The sequence below is a fragment of the Corvus hawaiiensis genome, chromosome 8 (genome assembly GCF_020740725.1).
Source record: "Corvus hawaiiensis isolate bCorHaw1 chromosome 8, bCorHaw1.pri.cur, whole genome shotgun sequence".
In the NCBI taxonomy this organism is placed as follows: domain Eukaryota; kingdom Metazoa; phylum Chordata; class Aves; order Passeriformes; family Corvidae; genus Corvus; species Corvus hawaiiensis.
Window position 1 is genome coordinate 33142867 of NC_063220.1, and position 18281 is coordinate 33161147.

The 18281-nt window shown below is 41.5% G+C and overlaps 1 protein-coding gene across 3 annotated transcripts in view; it reads left to right on the forward strand.

The window, feature by feature from the left end:
- The window catches only part of TET1 (tet methylcytosine dioxygenase 1), a 63604-nt gene that overhangs the window by 12066 nt on the left and 33257 nt on the right, over positions 1-18281 (forward strand). For 2 of the 3 annotated variants that reach the window (XM_048310703.1, XM_048310701.1), the window contains exon 3: positions 5522-5572. The exons of the other annotated variant lie outside the window; for it this stretch is intronic. In XM_048310703.1, coding sequence (XP_048166660.1) covers positions 5522-5572 — 51 coding nt within the window. The remainder of the gene's footprint in view (positions 1-5521; positions 5573-18281) is intronic. 3 annotated transcript variants of the gene reach the window in all.

An 18281-nucleotide genomic window follows, 5' to 3' on the forward strand; every position in this document is an offset into this window, starting at 1 on the left:
AGTTTGGCTCAGAATTCATTCAAAAAACCTCTTTGTGTCTCAACTACTCCTTTATGCTCTTAAAAAAAATGAGGGGAGGGACAGCTATAATGTGACTTAACATAGATATTAAAACAATAAAGGTGGTAGAGACTTATCCTGACTTTTTACAGCAAAAGAGTAGTGACATTGTGTCCTTTTGTATATTTAGTCAGTGGGATTGAAGAAAAGCTCATGGGAGAGAATTTGTGGAGTTGAGGTAGGAAGTGATCTAAAAGCCATGTTTTAAAAAGGGTTTTGGCAGGGTCAGTGAAAGGAAGCACTCCAGCTTTTCTGTCAACCTTTGTTTTCCAGGCTAGGCATACTTCTTTTCTTGTTGCTCAGCCTGACCTTCTCCTTGCAGATTAGCTTTGCCCCTTCACCTTTGTCCTCTCTGGGCACTTCTTTTACTTTCTTTATGAGAGATTCCTTGTTTTTATTCTTTTCTTTGGCAGCTTTTATTTTGGTGTGCTTTTATTTCATTAGATTGGTCACATTCTGTATGATGTATTCAGAGCTGCACCAGAGGCCTCCTTCACTTCTCGTTAAATTTTGTATGAAATTCCAGGGTGCTGCATGGAGGAAATGAATTGTTCCTGACATTTAAGAACATGTCAGGTATTTTCTTATAAAATTGTATTTGAATGAAACCTGGTGCCTTTTCAGATATTCCTAGAAAGAAGCCTTGCCTCATTTTCAATCTCTAGAAACTGTGCTCTGAGAAAATGAGAGAGAAAAGTATTTCTACAATGTTACATGAGCTCTTTAAAGATGTTGAGATACAGGGGAAGGTGTTCGGGGATGGGGAATGCTATCACCCAGTTTAGCAGCTATCCTTTAGATAAGATTGTAGGGGATCCCATTGTTTTCCCAGGCTGGTAGCACTGGGACTTCTGTGACAGTAATGTGTTTCAAATATAAAGCAGCTGGGGAAAACCCAAAACTGTATGTCTCTGTCCATGGTATAGAAAGTGAACATAAATAATTAAAAGAAATGAGGTTGGTTTCAGTGTGTTCCTTGTTCAGAAGAGTCATGCTTCTTTCTCTCATCTTGGTGGAATGTAAGCATTTTTTGGAGGTGATTCACTGGGAGGAGAGTGTAGGGGGATAGACATGCTCTGCTGCTCCTCGGGAGCATAGTTTAAATGTTGGTGTTTTGCCTTAAAGGGAATTATCTCTCCCCATTCTAACTAAAAAATGCAAAAGTCCCAGTGAAGTCAGTGAGAGCTCTGTGCATTAAATGGCTGTATAGCCAGTGTGGGATTTGGCAGTCCAGACATGCTGCTTATGAAAGAAGTGTTGGTTTTCTTTAAGAACTTATGTGGATTTACAGTTTTAGGGAGTAAGGCCTGGCTCATAGAAGCCATGAATGTAAGCTGAAGTGCGTATTCCAACACTCATGCCCACATGTGCACAAGCACTCAGCCATTGGAGAATATCAGTTGCATGTTTGGAACTGGCATTAGTTAGGTTACAGTTATTTCCATTAATTCACACATAATCCAGATAGATTTGAGAACTACATTAGACTTGAAAAAAACCATTTAAAAATAACAGCCACATAAACCTTCAGTGATATTGTACCTTCCTGAATGTAATGGGTTTTGCAGGGATGTGACATCATGAAAGTCTGGATAAGGCCTTGTAGGCTGTAGTTCCCAGCCCCTGTGTGTAGCAATATTGTTGCATGTAACGCCCCTCTTCCTGAGGGATTCACGCTGTGCCTGCTTGGTTAGGAGCTGGTAAAGAAGAATCCTAAAATGTATAAGGGAAAACAATTTTTTGCTTATTGAATTTTTTGGAAGAGCAGCCCAGTAAATAAAATGTAAAGCAAGTTTTCATAAGAAGAGGAAAAAGGCTTTATCTTGGGTTACTGTCCCTCTCAGAATAAGTAATGCAGGAATACTTCACAGTGAAGAGTTTGAGAAGCTTACACAGGATTGTGATGTTTCCACATTTTTGTCTTGTCTTTAAAGACTGCTGTTTTATGAAATAGTATAGCACTTACTGAGGGCTATTTTGCAGCTATTTCATTCCAAAAAGTGGATTTAATTCCAAGAAGTGCTCTGATTTGCTGCCATTTCATTGCATACTGTCAGGGCTGTCTTGATGAGCTGCAGTGTGGGGTGAGGATTTGGTAGACTTCAAAAGTAGCATGTGGACAGGGAAGGTGGCTCAGGGTTTATTTTCTTTTCTCCATGGCAGAAGGATTCCCGTTTTGGCCAGGCAGGTGTTGCAGATGGAGCGGCACACTCAGTGCTGATGCAAACACCGCCTGCGGGGTGCTCTCAGCCATCGCCGGAGCTGCTGCCGGTGCCGGCTGTGCCGGGCTCTGGCAGGGCGGTGCGGATCTCGGCTGGCTCCCAGCTCGCCAGCACTCTCCTGGGGGAGCTGTTGCCCTGGCCCACGAGGGTGTCAGGCTGAGCGGCTCCGCTTACCGAGCTGAACTTGTAGGGGTTCATGACCCCGCAGCTCCTCTTGCCCAAAAGGCCATAAACTTACAGGGCTGCTGCCGAACTGTCAGTGTGGGGAGCCCTCATCTCCAAAGGCTGCTTTCTGCAGGGCTTGTCAAGGCAAGGTGCCTACATTTTAGGGCCCTACCTAGGCAGGGAGCCCTCTTGGGTTGAAAGCATCTGCTGGGGAGGGCTTTAATTCCTATTAGAACTAAATAGCTAGATTTAGTGCGACCTGTAGTCAACAAACTGACCAAAAAAATGAGGTCACTGAGTTTAAGTTCATTTGGGTTGCCCAAGGTGTCATGAGACATCTTATTTAATAGCTGTAATCTGAGTGACATGAAATATTAAATAACAATAAGGGCCTGCTTGTCTGTGGGTTTTTAACACACTGTCGAAAAACCCAGACATATTAAAAAAGGATGCTGCAATTCAAGTTGGTTGGGAACTTTCCAGTAAGCCATTCCTTGAATGGAAAATGCTGATTTAACAGGAACCTTTCACAGCTGCTATCTGTCTTAATGCAACTATTTTTGGAGGAATTTTCTCAAGGCTTCAAATGAAATTTCTGTTTAAAACTTAAAACAGGAATGAGAATTACTAGAACATGTTGGTGGTAAGGGCTTTTTGCCTGATGTGGACCAGGGGCTTGAACTTTGGTCTCCCACATCCCATCTGTCTCCTCTTGAATTTTTGAAAGGTTTGCTCTGCTTTGGAACAAACCAAGTGTCGAAATCTCAAAAAAATAAAAGCAAAATGGAATTCTTGTTTTCCATCCAGGCCTAGCTATAATCAAGAAATTTAGACTTTGTGGTATTTATTTTACAATTGACTCCAGAAATATTTAAGCCAGTTGAATTTTAAAATGAGTGCACATAAAAACACTAGTTAATATGATACTTGAGAGTAAGGGGATAGCACAGAGCTAGAGGAGTTTGGTAACATGGGTGATGAGCAAAGCTGCACGCAGCCTACCCTATTCCACAAATGCAGGGCAGGGAGTTGGAGTTGTGCAGTTCACTCTTATTTTACACAGACACTCACACTCTGTAGGAGTGTAAAATAATTACAACTCACAGTACTTTGTCATTTCCCTGTGATCCTGGGTGTGGACTATAATGCAACCTAAATTACAGTGAGATGGATTCGTTTGTGCTCTAGTTACTTTCAGAGGCTGTATGTAACAAGTTGCCTCTTCACTGCTCCTTATTTTCTGTGCTGGTTCTTAAAGCTTTTATGGGAAAATTATTTGAAGAGGTTTCTTTTCTTCCTTGTGTCTGAGGACCCCTAACACGAGGGGAAAGTGTGTGAGTAAAAAGGAAACCTGAAACTACTGTCCAGTGCACACACCAATCTGAGGACTAAATCAGAATATGGGGTCTTAGGTTTCTAAGCAAACAAAATACTGTTCCTCTTTTTCCTCTGTATTGTAAAGCATCTTAAGTAGCCAAAAATACGAAGAAGAATCAGGTCACTAAGTGTATGTGATTTCCACTCTCTCATTTTTAATATGCATAAAGACCCTTGGAGACTTGGGGTATTTGGGGAAAAAATTATAAATCAGTATTTTAACTTTACCTTATCTTAAATCTTATTTAATACCTCACTCTGGTGCAACAAATGAAGAGCTTGGATACAAGGTAGCATCAGACAACAAAAAATGGGCAACAGCTTTCTCTGACTTAATTGCTATGCTGAAGAATGATTTGTGTGTTCCCGTCTGAGCATTTCTGCTATTTAACTGATTTGCACCAGTAAGTGGAGAGTAATTAATTAGAGTCTAGCACTAGATAAGAAAACAGTTTCTGACTGCAGTTTGTAGCTGATGAGAAGGTGTTCTCTTACTGGTTTTATCTTTAGTGCATAAATCCGTGGCCAACGTTCTGGTTTAGATGTCAACTGCGAATTGTTTCGGTGACTGCAGCGTTAGATACGTTGTTACTTGTTTGTTGTCCCTAGTTAGCGAATGTCTGTGTGATCCATGAGGGCTCGGTGTGACAACTGGTAGAGCTGTGATCCCTCCGTCCTCCTTCCATCCGGATGAACGTTTTAAGCAGGTGGAGTTGTGGGAAAATAATTGCACTTGATGTTTATACGGTGGCCAGTTCCCATCGCAGTCCGTTTGCAGCAGATTTGTTCTGTCGGGTGCTGTAGGAATAGATGAAGACAGAGGAGTATCTTTCACCGGGACTGCGGTGGGAAGGCAGGGGCCGCTGGCTGTTGAGTCCGGTGGGCGCTGGGCTCCTGGCCCCCGGCCGAGATTTTGGAGCGGGCTGGTTGCAGCGTCGTGTTCCCTCGGCTTGGGAGAGCAGGTGAAGGCAGGCCCTTTGGCTGCGGCCTCCACCAGGTGAGCGGCGATACCCACTCTTTCCAGGACGATGCGGGTGCGGAGCCCCACGATGGCCGCTGGTGCCTGACGATGCATCCCCGGTGTTGCTCGCAGGGAAGGTCAGGGCTGTGCCGCCCGGTGCATGGCGGTCTGCGCACGCGTGCGGGTGCACGGAGCCGTGTCCTCGCCTGACCCCACTCTCATCGCAGCCCTCGTCAAGCCGAGAGACCCCGGCCCTGGTGCCCGGGGCGGGTGGCCCGCCCCGCCTGGGCCGCGCTCGAGGCGCGGGGCGGCGCCGGCTCCGCGGGCGCGGCGAATCCGTGCCGGCTCTTGCGGGCGGCCGCGCGGGAACCCCTTTGTTCGGGCGCGAGGCCGCGGGGGGGCGCTGCGGGGCGGTGCGCGCTCCCGCGGGGCCGCACGCGGCGCGCTCCCGCGGGGCCGCACGCGGCGCGCGCCCGCGCGGCCGCCGCTGCGGCAGGAAGCAAAGATGGCGGGGCAGGGGCGCCGCCGCCGTGAGGGGGAACGCGGGGCTCCCGCGATGTGAGGGGCGCCGCGGGGGCGGCGGACGGGCCGCCGGGAGCCGCCGCCGGCCCGTGGAAGTGCCGCGTGTAAAGCACTCGGGGTATTGCAGAAATACCGCTGTTCCATAATAAAAATCGGAGGTGTCTGCCTGCCTTTGTGACCACAACTTATGTTCTGCAATTTGATGTTTTTTTAGGTTCTAACAGAAAACAAAAGGCCTCAGAGGAGGAAGCAAAGAGTTTTAAAGGTAACCGATGATTGCTTTGATATTTATCCCCTCCCATTTTGAGCAGCATTTTCTTGTCATGAAGGCAAAGGGTTAAACGCTGGGTAGCGGCGCTTTCCAGCTATTCAGCAGATTAGCTAATTTTAAAAGCACAGAACATGTCCTTTCTTTCCTCTTTCTCTCCAGCATGTTGTAGACATATTTGAACCTTCCTGCACAAGCTGCAGACCAAAAGTTTGCTTTCCCTTGCATTGAACGTTCCCTTTAATTTCTTCTGTTCCTAGTTCCATACTTCCAAACGTAACAGTTAAATGTTTTTAGCATACAGGTTTTATGGCATCTGAAATTTCTTGTGAGAAGTCAATGTTAAACTGCAAGCCAAGTTAACAAAAGTGGATTTTTTTATACTTACTTTAGTGAAGTTTTGATTTCCTCTTTTTCTTTGAACTTTAGAATACCTCAACTGAAACATAAAATTCTGTAAACTCACAACAACCTTCAGTTTCACGTGGTAACACGTTCCTTCCACACTTTTAAGATGGCTATCTTTCATGATAACAAAAGATTGGTCTTTCAAATGCAAATGTCTTAGTTTTTATACCAAAATACAGACTTGCTACACTCATGGCTAATGTTTGGGGTGGGGGAGGGGGGGGGGCCTTTTTTTGTTTTTAAGTAACAGGTAGTATATTGATATTGCTTCTTTCAGTTGATCTTTAGAATGTTTTGAATAGAAATAAATCATTAATTCTGTTGTTGCAAACTAACATGTTGGAGGATGGAGGGGGCAAGTAAGATGGATGGTATGTGTAAGATGAAGCTAGTGAAAATAGGAACAAAATGTAGGTTGTTAAACTTATTTTGTTGAACTATTCTCTTATACCAGCTAAATGAAATAAGACAGTTTAGTATTGTTTCAGTATACTAAAATTTCAGAAGTTGTTGGACATACTGGATTTGATAAATGCTGACTGGTCTGTAGTGTAATTTTACTTGAAAACATCCCAATTTCTTAACAGTTTTGTTGTCACTGTTACACATTACAGAAACTTTGGCAAAACAAACCAAAGTTACGATTAAGTAAGGAGCAAGTAACCTGTCCGGCCTCAAGGGTGTCTGTCTTTTCATGTGGAGTAGTTGTGCAAACCACCTACCTGTGTGCTAACACTAATTGTGATTGTACAACACTAGCACTATTTTTTTTTGCATTAAAATAATTAAGCCATTAGTGTTTTCATTGTTGTAGGTATGATTTTAATTATTCATTTTAACTACTGCTGCTCTTTGTAACATAGCGCATGGGTGTAGCTAAAACTTGAAGTATTTACTCATTCTGTGTTTTGTGCTGTTGACAGTAGCATGCAAAATAAGGAGTGTTTGTAAATGAGCCAGTTTATAATGTGTAATTGGTGTGATGCCTGCTCTGGCAAAGTGTGGAAAATGTCTTTTTTTGGTCACAGACAGATACCTTGTATTGGGTGTCTGTCTGCAGCAGTGGTGCGCAGTTCGTCTTGGGGTTTTCCTCTTGAGTTCATTTTGCCACTGTTTGTGATTAGATGGCCAAGCAGGTTGCTATGCAATATGATTCTGTCATTCCTCTCCTTTCCAAAAAGCCTTCTGAAGTGTTATTTTCCACCCTTGGCTCTTGAATGGAAAGGCTTGTCTGGTTGTGTGTGTGTGTGTGTAGTATCCACGTCAATCATTGAACCTGGGTTGATTTCTGGTTTGACTTTTCCTTTGCTGAATTGATTCTGTGGTATTTCCTCTTTGGTTTTAGGTACTGTTCTTTGTGTTTTCTAGTATTTGTCTTTGTTTTGTGGTGCCCAAGTGTGTTTCCTAAGAGTTTGTTCAATTGCATCCACCAAAGAAGGCACAGTACCTCTGAAGGCGCATCTCATGAAATACTGGATTTGGGTTGGGGGGGTTGGCCTTTTTTTTTGGATGGGAGAAGGGAGGCTGGGCATCTTAAGTTACATTGCAGCTCTGTCAGCTGCAGTAAACTTTAAAAAAGTGCATAATTTGCAGACTTCTTTACTAGGGCATTTTTAGAAATGTGACATTGTTATATGACTCTAACCTGGCTTCCGCTCTTGGTGGGACAGCCACGTAAAGTATTGTTGTCTTATCTGTTGAGTTATAATTTCAGTGTTTGATTTTATGGTTGATAGTGGCTGAGGGCATCTGACCAGGGACATTTTCAAACTTTTGACAGGATATGTTCTTTTTTCTTCGTATTTTCTTCAAGTAGTATTCTTAACTTTCTTAAAGGAAGAGTTGTAGTACTTTCTTCCTAATACATGGAGGGGTTTTTTTTTCCCCCCTAGCCTTCCTACGTTTTGATAGATTCACATTTATTTACTTAGAGGGCTCGTGTTCTTTCTAACTATGCTGCTTAGGACCAACCTATTCACAAATTCTGTAAAGGGAGAAAATAAGCAGTGCTTTCCAATTGAAAATGGGTTGGACAGATATAAACAAGACTAAAAGTGATACGCACTATTACGCTGTACCTTTTGTGGACTATTTATAGTTTTCCACACTCATGTCTTAATGCTCCTTTCTGGTTATTGGAGGACTCATTTAGGAAATTCATCCATGCCATAAATACTGTATTAGGTTCTCCATGTTTATTTTGAACGAACATCTGAAATATTCATCACTTCTAGCAAGCAAGTGCTCATTAAAGAGTCTTTGTAAGCTCACAGTAATGGATACGAGGGAAAGAATATATTTAGTTTTCCTAAGGGTTTATATTGTGTTCTTTTCCCAGTAAAGCAGACACTTCTTTAATTTTATTCCCGGTAATGAAAAATCTATATTGAAGGGATTCACACTTAAAAATTCATTTGTCTGCATTTCAAAAGTCGCATTATACACCCTGCTTCACTTAACATCATCCTTTTTAGCCACTTACTGGTGTTCTGCCTCAGTTTGGGCAGTGCAGTGCACCTCTTCCTAAAGATGGGGAAATACTTGCAGTCCCTTGCAAGTTCATTAACACACAGCTTAGAACAATGGGACAGTTGCATCGTGTTGTCAGGAAAATCTACCACGTGTAGGCAGCAGTGGCACCAGTAAGGAAACCTCCCCACAGATCAGGAGGCAGCTGGTGAAGCACAATCCATGGTCTTTCCTGCGGGTTCTGGGGAGCCAAGGCTGCCTTTTGGATGGCTGCGGGTGTTTCTTGCCCTGATGGAGATTAAAGAAACGTAAAGCAACAACAAAACAAAAAGAAGAAATTAAAAAGGGAGGGGGAAAAATAGGGAAGAGACTGTGGGAGAAATCCAGAATTACATATGCGGTGCTAAATGAGTTTTGTGACTGCCTGCACAGTCTGTGTTCTCTGGTTCTGTTTGTGTGTTTCTGCATAAACACGGCAATGGTGATCGAGGGCGCCAGGAAAGTGCGAACAGTGCCTGCTCACACTCTGTAAAATCCCCTCAGCTGAAGAAGACAAGCCAAAAGCCAGAGATGACTCAGTATCTAGAACTTTGGGGTTGTTTATAAACATCATATTAGGAACATAAAAGTTTCATTTTCACCAAGGCTTCAAGTAGCTGATTGAGCACCCTCTTAATTTTTCTCCTCCCTACATAAAAAGCATAGTCTTGTAAAAAAAAAAAAAAAACAACTTTAAAACAAAGTTGGTTTGGCAGACCTACTATTGCCCTTTTTATGATGCAGTTTTAGTTTTGCAGCTCTAAGAAACTAAAAATACACTTTTTTTTGATCAAGGTCATATATATGTTAACAAAGTTTAGGAAAGGAAGTGCTAAAGTTCATGCTAATGATTGGAGTGAGCAAGGATTGAACTGATTTTGAACATTTAGAATAAATTATGGTGCATATTTTTAGTGCAGAAAATCTGCCAAAATATTTAGCTGGATGGAATTAAATTTTATTACTTTTTTCCCCTTTAAACTGAGATATGAGCAAGTCAATGGATGGAATTGCACTGCTGTGGAATTTTACAGGGAAAGAAGGAAGAATGGTACAATACAAGTTGGAAAGGATATTGTCCAGAAAGCACTTATCATATTTGTTGCGGGCTTTTTAAAATAGACATTATCACCTTGGAGCATATCCTTCAGTAAATATCATTTAAAATTACCTTGAGTACTGGTTGAAAGTTTCTGCCTGTTTTTTGCTCCCTGTCTTTTTGCTCCTTTTTTTTGGTAGGTGGACCTTACTTTTGATATCAGAGCATCCTACACAAATCAGTTAACTTATATTCTAAAAGTAAGATCATTACCTGTTACCTGGATTTTTTCCAACATTTTTTGAAAGAAATGTTATAATTTTCACCTTTTTCAAGCTGAACGTGCATCTGTCTAAATGGGATGAAATCTTTAAATTTTTTTGCTCCTGCTAAGCTCATGGAACCAGTCGATGTGAGCAGGCATGATTATGGTTGTGATTTGGCACAGGGTACTTGCCCGTGCAGCTTTCCCAGCACTTCCACATGAATGCACTCCTGAACATGTGAAGCACTTGCATGTTGTTTGTACAGTTCTGCCAGGATTACTCACGTATGTAGATGTTTTTGAATAGCGCTCTAACAAAGAAAGCCTTTGTAAGTGATCTGTAGATTATTAATCTTACTGTAGTTATTTTCTAATCCTTAATTTTTCCAGTTTCTGGTAGAGTTGAAGCCTGTCCCTTGTGGACTCTTTCATGGGGTGTGCAGAGACACTGTGCTGGCCTTGCCCCCTTTTCCTGTAGGGCTCCCTTATTCAGTGCTGCTACCTCTCCCATCCATGTCTCCTGTCCCCGTGCTTGCTCAGCAGCACCACCGTGCTGCTCTTTGCCCCACAACTCCCCAAAATGTTGAGGGAAGATGTCCTTGGAGAGGAGACAGGGAGGAGCAGGGTTTTCTGTTTTAACTCATTTGCTGCTGTAGCAGAGCAGTTGTGAGGATAGTGCCACTCCTCAGGGATTGGTAGGGGCAGAGGCACATCGATGCTGGGAAACACTGAGTAAGGCCAGGCTGAACCTTGTGATCACAGTGGTTTTGAAGCGGTTTGCATGTTTTGAATCACTATTTATTTGTAGATCTTGACTCTCATGGTATGTTTTAGTGCAGGGCTTTCCACTTTATTGTATTTAGAAGTGGAGCTTCGAAAAAGGTAGAAAATGTGTTTGTGATCAAAAATGTCATAAAATATCCAGTAAAAGCAGCATCCTTTGAGGAAAGAAAGGAAAATGTACATGAGGAGATGAAGGTCAGTTGTGTAGGTGTATTGACTGATATGTTGTTTAGATGTTCTTAATGAAGTTTTACAAAATAAATACAGGGTTCTCTTCCAGGTATGTTGTTTTGTGGGTATTGTTTGAATTCACTACTGCATTAGGAGCTTTATTCAGTACTTGTACTTGCTGTACATAATGCAGGCATTGAAATAACTGAGATGGCTCTGCCAATTCCAGTAATCTGTTCTCAGTATGCTGCTATCCATACGTTTATTGACAATAATATCTAAAAAATGCTTTGAAAATCGGTACTACCTGTTTAGGATCTGATAGCATATTACTAAGTAAGTTTGTTTATTGCTTTTTAGCAATTGATGTGGGAGAAAACCATTGAGAAGCCCTAAACTTACCAGAGTGGCAGCAGATTTTTCACTTCTGTGATTTTTTTTTTTTTTTTTTCCTTTCTGCCATGTTATACCAAGATTTTTGTTTAGTGTTACTGATTATGGGAAAGTTACTTTAGCTGATACTACAACAGCAAACTTTCCCACTGACGTTAGTAGGAGCCTTGCTTTTGTAGAGGCCAAGAGATCTGATTGCTGCTCTAAAGTAAATTCCTGATTGTAGGATTTCATTGGGGAGGTAAGAAGAATTCATGCTTTCTTTTTAAATGCTAAATGCATGAAACTTAAATGAGATAAAGAAAAAGGAAAATAGCATTTACATATAAGCAACTAACAATAATTCCTTTCCATTAATTTATGTAAAATTAGTATATAGGCTATATACAACAAGGCTGTCCTTGTTTTCCTAACAACTTTAATATTAAGCCTTCTAGAATATTAGGATTTTTTGAAGCTCACTTACAATTGAGTGGTTTGTGTCTTGACTGAATTCCTTTCTCAGTGTTTTGTTTATGCTGTCTGTATTGCATTATAATTTAATCAGTGCCCCATAATAAAATGGAGCTCTACATTTAATTTTCCTAGAATAAGGAGTTTGGACTTGTGAATAAGAGGAAAAGCTACTCTGTGTTTATAAATGCAAAGCATTCACTTTTGTGACAGATGATCACTGTCTGAATTCTGCAGTGCAAACACCAGTGTTGCAGTGCTGCTCCATAACACCATTGCTGTTATTCCAGGATGGAAGTGAAAGCTGCTACTCCTGTAAATAGCAAGTGGAAGTTACAGTGCAAATTCTGCTTTGAGCTTTACTTAAACCATAGGTGTGCAAGCTCTCAGACAGAATAGGAAACATAATTTGCAATTTTTTTTGGCTTTTTTTCCTCAGGAGAGTAAGCAACACGTAGATGAAAAATCCTGAATAGTGCTGCCTTGTAGCCTGGTGTCTTAAGTGACTCAGCATGACTATTTCTTTTTTTTTTTTAATCTGAATGAAGCTGCTCCTCTGACATACAGGTCACTGACTTTTCTATTCCTAAAGAGTATTGTTTACTGCTTTTTGTCTTGTGGGCCCTCATCAGCTTTAAAACCAGGCTAGAATGGTGTTGTGTCCTTAGCAGTTCTGGTCTGAGAGCTGCTACCAACATGTAGTAACTTGTAAATAATGTAATTGGTTGTACAACAGATGGTGGGGCACTGAACCTTGGTCCTAAATTAAGGAGCTGAATATCTTCCTGGTTAGATTACAGGAACTGTTGAAAATTATGTTGTTATCTTAGCAGTTTGGATCTTTACTGCGCTGAACCCGAAGAGAAGTTAAGTTGTCTCAGTTTGGTTCACATGTGGTAAACGCAGGAAAGATCATTATGAATACTTGTTCTTGTGCTGGCAGGTTTTAAGACTGTATCCTTTTATTTGGTTTAAACATAATTTTTTTAAAAATAGGTCAAAGAACTTGAATTTGAAAATTCCCATGGATGAAAAGTGCAGCCAAACATGTAACAAGATGCTTAAAAGAATTTCTTTGCTCTTTCTGTCTTGCTGCAAAAATGTGCACCACAGTTCAAGGCCAGACTTCTCTGGGCTTAACTTATAGTCATCGAGTCTTATACTTTTGTCTACTAGAACAAGGAGCCCTCTGTTATCAGCATTCTTTTCCACACAGACTGAGCAGGAGTTTGTGGCTTTTCAATTTTCTTTCTCTTTGGTAAATTGCAGAGAGTGAGTATAGAGTGAACTTGAGGCTTTCACTTCAAGATGTTTCAATCCTTTGTCATTCTTGTGGTCCTCGAAGCCCTCTCCAGCATATCAATGTCTTGCTTGAATTGGGGATGCCAGGACAGGATGCTTTATTCTGCTAGCAGGTGCAAAAGTGCAAAGTACAGGATAGAAAGTAACCAGTCTTTTCCTAATTATACTGTTATTTATGCATCCAAGAATCGAACTAACCCTTTCAGCCATAAAGTTGCACCAGGAGTTTCTATAGTTACTGTGCAGTTGATAATTGACCGTGTTAATGTCCTCCTGGAAGGCACTTCTTTCCAAGGTAGAAACCTGCCTTTTGGGAATACAGTCCCATGTCTCCTGCTAAATACACAATTTATCTTTAGCTGTAATGAAATGGTTGTCTAGCCAGCTTAATTTAGGAAGCATCATGTCTGGCCTTTGAATTATTTGCTATTTTTATAAGTATTAATTTACTGCTCTTCCAGATTGTTGCTAAGAATGTTACACATAGCTGTGATTTGCTCCCTGAAGTCCCTGTTATGAACACTGTGATCATTCTCCATTTGCAGGGAAGGGCCAGGCAGCACTTCTTAACACTGTGTGCTGATGGTTTCATAAATGAGTAGACCACAAGAGACATTAGCTAGGGTGGGTAAATTCAGAGACTAAATTTCTCTCATCTCTGCTTTTGAGCTAAAGCACATTAGGGGAACGTTCTATTAAGGAATACATATTGCTGCTGATTGTATAATTTTTCTTTTGTGGCTTAATTGAGTGCTATATTTTCCAGAGCTGCCAAGGTCTCTTTTGAGTGCTTGGTTTCAGTGTTGAAGACAAAAGATTGAGTAATTCAAAACACCAGTAAAAAACAAATCAAACCAAATCCAAAACCCAAGGAAAATGAAAACGACCAGGCAAGATGCTTGTTTATATTTGCTTCTGTGGCGTAAAAATTACTGTAGTGTTTGGGGTTTTTTCTTTCTTAACAAATCCACTTCTTGGATGCCTGCATAGGAGAATGGGGTGTCCTTCACCCTCTGTTTTTTCTTACTCCTGTTTCTAGCTTTTACAAGATAGAGCTAGGAGTTGATGGAAACAATTTGAGTTTGTGGCTGAGAGAGCCTATTTCCAAGTAGTAATCCAGTAAATACATTTCTATGGGAGTCACCATTTGGAACCTTTACAGTCAGAATTAGTATCCTGTAGTTTTTTACTTTGTTAGTAAGTGTATCCTTTAGGGTCTGATACTGTAGATTTTCTTTGTAAGTGGTCTCGCTGAAGTAGTTACGCAAGGTGAGTGGGAAGGCTCTGCTCTGGTAGTGGTGTAGGAGAGAAGAGAACAAATATGTAAAGACTTTGAGGCTGTTATGTACTAATTCCTCCTGGAAAGACATGATAAGGAGCTTTTCTGGTGGGAAGGTTGGCTGGTGTTTGAAGAACATAGCAAAGAGGATATAAATGTAGATTAAATGGAGATGAAACTGAGAGCTAAGATGTAGCTTGGAAGAATGTTCTTTGCTGTTGTGGCTACAGACATGGAAAAAAAAAAGCAACCAGCAACTAGAGCAGACTTTTCAGCTGTAGTAAGATCCAGTGTGAAATGGTACCTACTGTGATGCTCAAGTTGGTGACAGGGTGGTTTTATACTCAGGGAAATTGGAAGTGATGGGGATCCCTCCAGGAAAGCCTGAATGTCCTGCCCCAGGTCAGGTTCCTTTCTCCAGATTTGCAGAGCCTCTTGTTCCCCTGAGTTCCTGTATAAATCAGCTTCTGTGGTAAAACTTGTCAACATAATTTTGCCAAGTTCTGTCCTGTCCCTCAATGCCATCTGTGAATGCTGCTCTCTTGAGGAACAGAACACCTTATACATTCAGGCTGTGTAACGTTAACAAATGTCCCCAATCTGTTTCTCTGGATTAAGACCTATAGAAAATGTGCCTTAGCTGAGCTGCTGTAGGAGTGTGGTACCCTGAGAGACTCCTTCATGTCCACAGTTAAGCAGTGTGCTGGTAACTGCTTTGTGCCTATGAAGAGATTGATGGGGAATATGCCCCAGCTTGCATCTTGGCCTCTACTCTGCTGTTCTCTCTTTCGGGAGCCTGCTTGGAGACCCTGTTCAGGCTGCAGCCTTGGGCAGTAACTTATAGCAGGTTGCTGCTGTCTGCATTATTGCAGTAGTCAAACATGTCATGTGGTCTGAAATAGTTTATTCTTAAATGTATTACTGCATCTGTCTTTATTTTAATGAAAAAAACAAACCAAAAAGAAAACTTAGCTGTATTCAGGAGGTGGCCTATAGCTTCCACAGCATCCCACCTTACATTTGCCTCTGTTCTAACCAGTGCACAGTTTCCTACATAGCACTTGGTATAAGCAACTGTTTCTCCACACCTGTGCTCTGTCTCCTTGTTGCCTGTCCTATCCATGTCTTATCTCCTTATCCCTGTATGTTGGTCCTGTCCAGTGCAAGTCCTTGATTCCACTGAATTTCTGCATGTCCTGGGGAGCAGACAGTAGACAGCAGGAATAAATGACAGAAGAGTAAATTGCTGCTGGTCAGCTGGGTGGTGCTTTCTTGTCTCTTGGTGAGCCAGTGACATCTGACAGTCGGACCATGAATCAAACACCTTGTTTGAATGTTAGATGGAAGTACATTTGGGGTCTTTCCCAAACAGTTTTTCTGAAGCAAAACTTAAATTGTGGGTTTGGAACTCTGAGGAGCTGCCAGCTCTGTCCCAGCTTGGAGGGTCATGTGGGGCTGGCTGTGTGGCTGCAGACACGCAGCAGGATCCAGGCTTACTCATGGCACCGCAGCTTGCAAGCGCTTCTCACCCACTTATCCTTTTGTGCTGATGAATGTTGTGACCCTGGAAGAGCTGTCTTTTGGGCCGTCCCAGTTTTTGACACAAGCAGGGGATGCAAGTATTGTTTGATCTATTGGGCACTGTATTCTTATGGGACCTGGGCAGAATCTTACAGGGAGGGTTGCTTAGGGGGGACTTGGCGTTAGTGTTGTGTTACTCATCAAGATTGCTTGTAGAGCCATTTTATCAGTAGTTGGACAGGGCATCATCTGTTATTTCTTGTTTATGAGAGTAATTGATCACGGTGGTGTCCTTTAGTACAGTGTGTATTGTTACCACCTGTAGAGGTTTGAAATGAGAGACACAAATCGATGGCCTGCTTGCTGTTCAGATGTGGAAATATCTTTGGGGTAGCTTAAGCATTGCATTTTGATCGTGAGTTGGTGAATTCTGTGTTACCTCAGGGGCATCATGTGTTAAGAGAAGTTAATAGTAAGTCTGACTGTTTCCAGAATGTCAAATGATTTGCTGTAACTGGCTGTTCATGTGTGCTGGAAGCATTAGCTCACAGAGTGAATTCTTGTGTGTGTGTATATGAGATAATATCTGGTTGAAGTTTAAGTAATACAGCAGTGGCCACAGCAGACCCTGTGGTTCCTGTCCTGATAGCACAAACTACTTCAGAGCCTAAGCTTGAGCATGATTAGTTAGTGGCTCATGTCTCCTGGCAGAGTAGAGCTCTCCTTAATGAGAAGGAGAGGAAATTACTAGTATTGATCTGCTTTATTCTTCAGCTTTTCATTACATTTGTGTAAAAGCCTTAGAAACTGATCAAATCAGACTTCATTGCTTAACTCTCATGAAGGTTAACTCTGTTGGCTTGGGGTTGTGGTATCCTTGTCTGTAGTTTTCACTGGGTTTTTTACATCCAGATTCAGGACTTGAAGATAGATTTTTCCTAGGTTGAGGGGAAGAATCAAATGAGCTCTGTCCCTTGTAGTGTGTCTGCATTTCTCTTTGTGGTGGGAAATATTAACTTCACATACTAACAGACTATCCAGTGGCCTTTTCTGTTTTTGAGGGAAAAGAAAAGGTATCTTTTAGGATCCATTGCAGTTCAGTAATAGGAGATAAAGCAACACAGTGCTCAAAAGGCAGAGTTTGATTAAAACAATAACATCTGATTTTATGACAATATTTTGTCTTCATGTGGAAAAATAAAATATAAACTAACTCGTGCCAGTGATATGATTCATCTGGGTTTTTTTTTCTTCTTGCATGTGGGTAGCTTCTAGTAATGTTAGTGGAAACTATGAAGTATGAAGAATATATATATTTTTTAAGCAATTCCACCTTTGCTGCTGGGATCACTGGGGTTCTGTAGGGACACAGCGCTGTACCTGTGCAGTACTAGCAGATAAAGCAGTATCCTGGGGTTTTTTGAGTGTAGCAGTGCTTTTTGATCAGATAAAATATTTTATTGAGGAACAGTCCAGTTGGGAGGACTGTGATGACACTTTTGTACTGAGTGCTGTCAGTGGATTCTGTGTCAGATCTTCCCATTTCTGCTAATTGTGGATGAAGCTTCTTCCTTCCCTATGCCTCTTATGGCTCCCAAATTACCAGATGTAGGTTGTTAGTTCTTTTAATGCAGTGAACAATCCCTCTAACGATGAATGGAATACAAAATATGGTGTTATGTTGAAAATGTACAAATGATGGGGAATTAGTTTTCATCTATTTGATTTTATGTCCTCAGCCTCCTAATTGTCTGAATAAATAATTTTTAATAACAATTTTACATGGTTGGGCAACTTTTGGATTGGTAGAGATACTAGATGTACTTTTGCCTAAGAAAGAACAACAATTTCATATTCTAGTTCTGTCTGAAGTTAAGGTAATTGAAATTCAGCTTTTGTGCGGGTATAGAATTGTGGGGTTTTACTCTTTTATTGTGGACCAGAAAATATTTTCTGGTACAGTTACAGAGACCTGTGCAATGCATTTAACCCTGCTAGCAATAGAATTGTGGAACCCGTTCAGCTTTTGTGGATCCCTTAGAAAGTGCTCAGTGACCCCCTGGGTCTGGGAATCTTTCACTGAAAATCACCAGGATTTTCAGTGAAAAAAAAAAAATGGAGGAGCTCCAGCTCACAGACCATTCGTCAGCATCTGTGTGTAATGAGAAGACACTAAATAAGGAATCTTTCTGTATATAATATCTGTAGGCTTGACTTAGCTGCATAGGTGCTGGACATGTTTTTACATGACATTTCCATGAGACGTTATGATGGCTCTCCTAAGATCTAGGACATTCTGTGGATTCTTGGGTTTGTGTTCTATCAATTTCAAGGTGACCACTGAGCTCCAGATAGAGCTGGCTCTGTGTGCCTTGTTTTGCCGGGAGGTTTCTGGCAATTCCATCTTGATGCTTATAATAATCGTAGGAAAATAAATGCAAAATAGATTTGAGTTTTCTCAGAAGTCGATACCCTTTGTTGGTATGACCACAGAACCATTTCTGAGTTAACTGAATGGTTCATAGCAGGTGGTATTTTCTGGGCACTGCTATGAGGTAATGCCTACATAGGGTTAATTAGCCCG